The sequence below is a fragment of the Athene cunicularia genome (assembly GCF_003259725.1).
Source record: "Athene cunicularia isolate RWA chromosome 4 unlocalized genomic scaffold, athCun1 chr4_part2, whole genome shotgun sequence".
Lineage (NCBI taxonomy): Eukaryota > Metazoa > Chordata > Aves > Strigiformes > Strigidae > Athene > Athene cunicularia.
In genome coordinates this window covers 16,094,496-16,099,953 of record NW_020799099.1, presented here as the reverse complement: position 1 = coordinate 16,099,953, position 5,458 = coordinate 16,094,496, and the positions used below count along the sequence as shown (strand labels likewise).

General features: G+C 42.6%; 1 protein-coding gene across 1 annotated transcript in view; it reads left to right on the top strand.

The window, feature by feature from the left end:
- Nucleotides 1–3,574, top strand: part of RPL34 (ribosomal protein L34) — a 3,801-nt gene extending 227 nt beyond the window's left edge. Inside the window, exons 2-5 of the mRNA XM_026848019.1 lie at nt 699–772; nt 871–970; nt 1,685–1,788; nt 3,448–3,574. Of these exons, the coding sequence (XP_026703820.1) occupies nt 708–772; nt 871–970; nt 1,685–1,788; nt 3,448–3,532 (354 nt within the window). The 5' untranslated portion in view covers nt 699–707 and the 3' untranslated portion in view covers nt 3,533–3,574. The remainder of the gene's footprint in view (nt 1–698; nt 773–870; nt 971–1,684; nt 1,789–3,447) is intronic.
- The last annotated feature ends 1,884 nt before the right edge of the window (nt 3,575–5,458 follow it).

Below are 5,458 nucleotides of genomic sequence, written 5' to 3'. Positions count from 1 at the left end.
GGAGCTGCGCGGCGCAGAGGCCGGGCCTCTCCAGGCCTCCGCGGCGGGGCTCCCGAAAGGGGCCCGCCTCTCCCGGGCCGCAGCCAGCCGGTGCCGTGCGCTGTTGTGCTGGGCCCTGTCTCCATCCCGGCGCCGGGGGGTTTGCCCCGAGGGGCTGTGAAGACTACCGGCGCCTCCGTGGGGCGTTACTCCCTTGCGCCACTGCAGAAGCGGGGCACTGCGGGTTTCGCCTCTTTCCTCGCGTTGTGCCGGACGCGGAGAATACCCCGGTCTGGGCTTAGTTTGCTGTTAGATGAGATAGGAAAAGTTAGCGTTTGATTCAGCTGAGTTTTCAGCCTTGCCAACGAAGTTTGCGTTGATTAGAAAACACCCAGCTGCTAAAGTTTTAAACAGTTTTCTAGGGGAACATGATACCGTACCGGCAAGACCAGGATGTTGAACTGCGTTCGAGTTAGTTCGGATGAACTTTCATTGCAAAGCACATTCTAACCGCTGTCACATGTAGTGTTGGTTTTTAACGTAGTTGTGTTGGCTGTTATTGATGAGGAAATGCTTTAATTTTTAAATACTAACATAGAATCGGCAACTGCTCATTCAGATCTGGCCCAGTGCTTCAGTGCAGGTGATGCTGTGATATGTGAACTTCCATGTGGACATCGAGCCCTGAACTAGTGCTGTTTTGTTTTTGACTAATTTAGGTGTAAAAAATGGTTCAGCGCCTGACCTACCGCCGTAGGTTGTCCTACAACACAGCTTCCAACAAGACCAGACTGTAAGCCAAGATAATGTTTCTAAGAAAACTTATTTTTAAAGAAAGCTGAGTTTAAGTTTGATTGTTACATTAACTGAATATTTTTCTGCTGTGCTTAGGTCCCGAACACCCGGGAACAGGATTGTTTACCTTTACACCAAGAAAGTGGGGAAGGCACCAAAGTCGGCATGTGGTATATGCCCAGGAAGACTTCGTGGTGTAAGTATTAGCCTTACTAGCATATGATTTTTTTTTTTGGCAATACTTTTTCAGTACAAAGAGCCTTTTCAAGTAATATAATATGTCTGTTTATTGATGAATTCTTGTTGAACAATTTTCTTATTCAAATGTAAAGTTCAACTGGTAAAATAAGCTTTGAGAGCTTAGAGTGCTTTTTTTAATGCTTGTGGTTCTCATTGCTGTTAGATCTGAACCATCTTGTTTTATAAGATGTAAGTGGCTGAAGTGTTTAGAGCTAGATCAAGGCAATTCTGTAGCAGGTTTAAAAGTCTAAATCAGACTTACTAGGTGGGCTTTCAAAAAAAACGTAAGCAGAGTTTGACTTTCAGCTTTAGGAAAAAAGGAATGTTTTTAACGTATTTTTCTCCAAAATGTTTTCTTGGTGTAATGCCATTGCTCTTAACAATGATGGGAATGCTTGAGTGATGCCGATCTTTGAGCAGTTCTTACCCTTGGGAAAATAATTTTTTCATAAAGTTTTTTAATGAATCTGTTGAAGCCCAGTGGTAGAATGGAAAGATCAGCTTAGGAATGCTATCAAGATGGCAGATACAACAAGGTGCGACTTCACTTTTTTTCATCTTGGATAGTCAACTTTAGGTGTTGCTGCTTTTTTTTAAACTATCAGAGTGAATTTTCTTGATATGACTGTTAGCCAAAGTGTGGTACACATCTCATTTTTGCTTTCTGTAGGTTCGTGCTGTGCGTCCTAAAGTTCTTATGAGGCTGTCAAAAACGAAGAAGCATGTTAGCAGAGCCTATGGTGGTTCCATGTGTGCTAAGTGTGTCCGTGACAGGTAAGCTTACAGAAAGCTAACTTCATTCTTGAGGTTACTTCATGTAAGATTTTTACATCTCACTGTTTTCATAATGTGGACCAAAACTTTGAAGACTTGTCTGACATAATTATAGTAAAATGGAGGGGGTAATTATGGGGCACATTAGCAGTGACACATGTGATTTTGTCCCTTGGATTTGAGCTAGTTTGCACTAACTAGCTCAAAAGGGACAAAATCAGTTAGTGCATGTGAAGCTCCTTTGTAGAGAGTTTATGTTCGTCATGATTTCTTAGTGCATTGTTGCTTTGGTGCTAAACAGTCTGAGTGTTCTGAAGTGTTTTACATTGAGCCCCCATAGTAAAGATTTTTCTCTTCTGTTTAATGCAAAGATACCGCTTTAAGATCAGTTGCGTTTTTGGCTGCTTTGTGGTGTTTTGGGATTAAGGGATACTACTTTGTTGCATACTAAGCATCTTTACTGTGGTTAAGCTTTAAGATGGCCTTCGCTGGGCCTCACTGAATTCAGTTTTATTGGGTAACAGCTGTACATCCTATACTTCCTTGGCAAGTTTGAGGGAAGAAATGTCTTATTACAAAGAATGTCATCTCCATGAATGGTAATCAAAGCAGCTCTCAGGAGTTAGCAATTTAAGGCCAGGTTTTTCATCTGCAGTGCACATGTTGTCATCTTTTTTTCATTTGTGTGAGTCCTAAGTTAAATCACATGAGGTGCCAGTGCAGACAAGTGGTTACAGTTGCAGATCTGTAGCATAACTTTTCTGGGTTAAAAGCTGCCTTTTTTTCTGAGCATTTTCCCAAATGCTTTATGAGCTTGTAGGTTGTTTTTAATACATGAGCATACCTTATTCTGCCTGAAACAAGAACCACAGTCACCCCCTTCGATGTAATTGGCAGGGTTTTTCCTGCATTTATTCAGACACTTTGGGGAGGTTTTGTGTACAGTGGCAATAGCCATATGTACCAAATGCATATGGAGTGGCATTTTAATGTTTCAAGGTAGAAGAGCGTGTGGTATATTTGTACTTTTTAACTTGAAATGATCAAATAGGCTGTTGATGTGTGAGTACTATCATGGAAGTCTGTCTGCGTGTCTTCCAGAAATAATTGTATTTAGGCATGTCTTGACCTGCCAAAGTTTTCTCTGTTCATGTGCAGAGAAGCTCTAATCCTGAGAGGGGAGGGGAGCTGTTCTTGTTTTGATAACTGGACTTGTGAAGTTTTCTATACTTCTAAGGAAGAGATGTGACCACAACCAGCCACACCAATTCTGACTAAGAACAGCTAAATTAGTTTGCCAGGGAGGAGTTTTGCTTTTGCCTTTGAAGTTGGTGAAGGTGGTGATTTTTCCAGTGTTCGTTCATCAGATATGACCTTGCTTGCCTACTAGCCGCTCATCCTAAATTTGCAGGCACACTAGGCCTTCTCCCTCAAACTGCTGTATTCATACAATGCTACCATCCCTGTCTTTTGATGCTGTCAAGAACATTGATGGTTTCTCTTTTTATGTAATTGTGGAACTAACACCACATATGCAATGAATGTTGGAGACAGCAAAATTAATTGTCATTGTCTTATTTTTGTGTTTTCAGTTAAGTAGATGCATGTGCTAAAGTTCTTTTTTTGGTGTTGTTTTTGTTTGTTTGTTTTTTTTTCCAGAATCAAACGAGCTTTTCTTATTGAGGAGCAGAAGATCGTTGTCAAAGTGTTGAAGGCACAAGCACAGAGCCAGAAGTCAAAGTGATTCTATTTGTAGTTTCAGCCCAATAAATGAAAGCTCCACTTTTCTAGTGTCCTGTCATTCCATGTGCTCGTCAAAGCTGGGAGAAGCGGCTTCTTACAGCTTACATTATGCAGAATTGGGTTTTGGTGCAACAGACCCCATTTCAGGATGCTGTGTTCTGTGCTGCCTGCAGACAGGGTGCTCAAGGAGGTGGAAGGAGGTCTGTTTAAACAGAACTCCTTGCTCTGCCTCGCAATGCTGTAGAGACACTGGAGCAACTGAGCAGTGCAGGGATTTTTTTCATGGCAACAGCTGTGTATGAAGTCATCAGAGGACTTGGCTCAGAAGAAAGTTACGAGTCTGAAAAAGAAAAAACAGAACAAAGACTAAAGTGGAAGACTGGAAGAGAGATTGTCAAATGAAGAGCAGCTAGTATAGGCCTAAGGTAGATTTAATTTTTAATAGCATGTGCTATAGTTCTGTTACTTGCATCTGAGGGCTGGGGGAATAGTCTTGACTTAACAGAGCCAGTGCTGTATCCACCAGACAGGTGCATACTACTACATCTGGATCTCCTTGAAGAAAGCTGCAGCTGTCGTATTCTTTTTGTTTGTTAGGTGCTTCTGGGTCAGTAGTCAGGTATGATGCAAGCAGAGCTCCAGGGCATAGCTAGAACAAACCTTGAATGGCTTCCAGAATTAGATTTTGGAGTAGCAAGTTATATGGTATTGAAACTTGAACCATGAAGTTCTGTTGGTTTATCACTGAGGATGTAACGGTAATGCAAGAAGCTATTATAAGTGGATATAAGCTCGTTTTGCTCTTTGCTTCATTCTTTTTTGTACAAGAGCTGTAAATGTGCCTCTAACACTATCCAGGAGTGCTTGGGATAATTCTTGCATTACCTGTGGCTGGAGAGGTATTCCTCACCCCCAGTTCTGAATTTTGGAACTGCTCTTAGCGTTTTACAAGTATTTTACAATTAGTATTTTTACCAATAACTATTTTTTCAGTAAAGTAGCAAGCTCCACCACCAGAATAAGGAAGGAGGAGAAACTTCCTGGGAGCAGTGAGGATGCCATTTGAAGAGGTTTTGGAGATCACTTGTGGAATCTGCTCAGGCTGTGCCTGAGATGTGTGCAGATTCCCCCTCCTGACTGTGCTGTCTGTTCACACTGTGCCTAACTGAAGATTGACAGGCTGTTCAGTCAGCCAAGAAACACATCACAGTAAACTTTAGATGAAAAGCCCTGCCCTTTTGGCAGCAGCGAGATGGTACTTTGGGTCAACTGTCTGCAAGCTCACAGCGGTGTTGGTGCCTCCTGCGTTTGATGACAGATGGCTGTGGTCCAGGATAGCTGACTTAACACCACAGAGAGTGTAATGAGCTGGTCCTCCCCAGGGATTTTTTCACAGTGTCCCAAGCAGTTAATCTGTCAATATTCTCAAAATGGATAAGCCTTTGCAGGTAGCTCATGTAACTTTAAATACGAACTGGGAATGGGAGAGTTGGTATTGAGATGATTTTTACTGCCTGTGTCAAGCAATTATGTCTGCTGAAAGGCATCAGTCTTGCCATGTATTTGGTTTGTGTTTTTTTTTTTTTTTTTTTTTTTTCATGGACCTGTTTCTTCTCTTCAGCTAGAACTCTGATTCAGTCCCTGGCTGTCAAGATGCCTCTGCTGAATAAAATACTTCCCACGCTGTCAGGAGACTTGACCTCAGCTTCCACTCAAAATGGGGAATTTTTCTCCCTTAGGTGTTGCCCAGGTGCTTCTCCCCATGGTGGAGCCTCAGCTGAGCTGAGGACCCTGGCAGGTTGGCCTTGTGGCCGGCCTGGGCTGACAAGGCATTTGTGCATATGCAAGGAGCATCTAAGATGGTCTGTATACACACAGGTACCCCGGCTGCTGTCAGCAGCTACTGGTTTGATGCACCTTTCCCCCC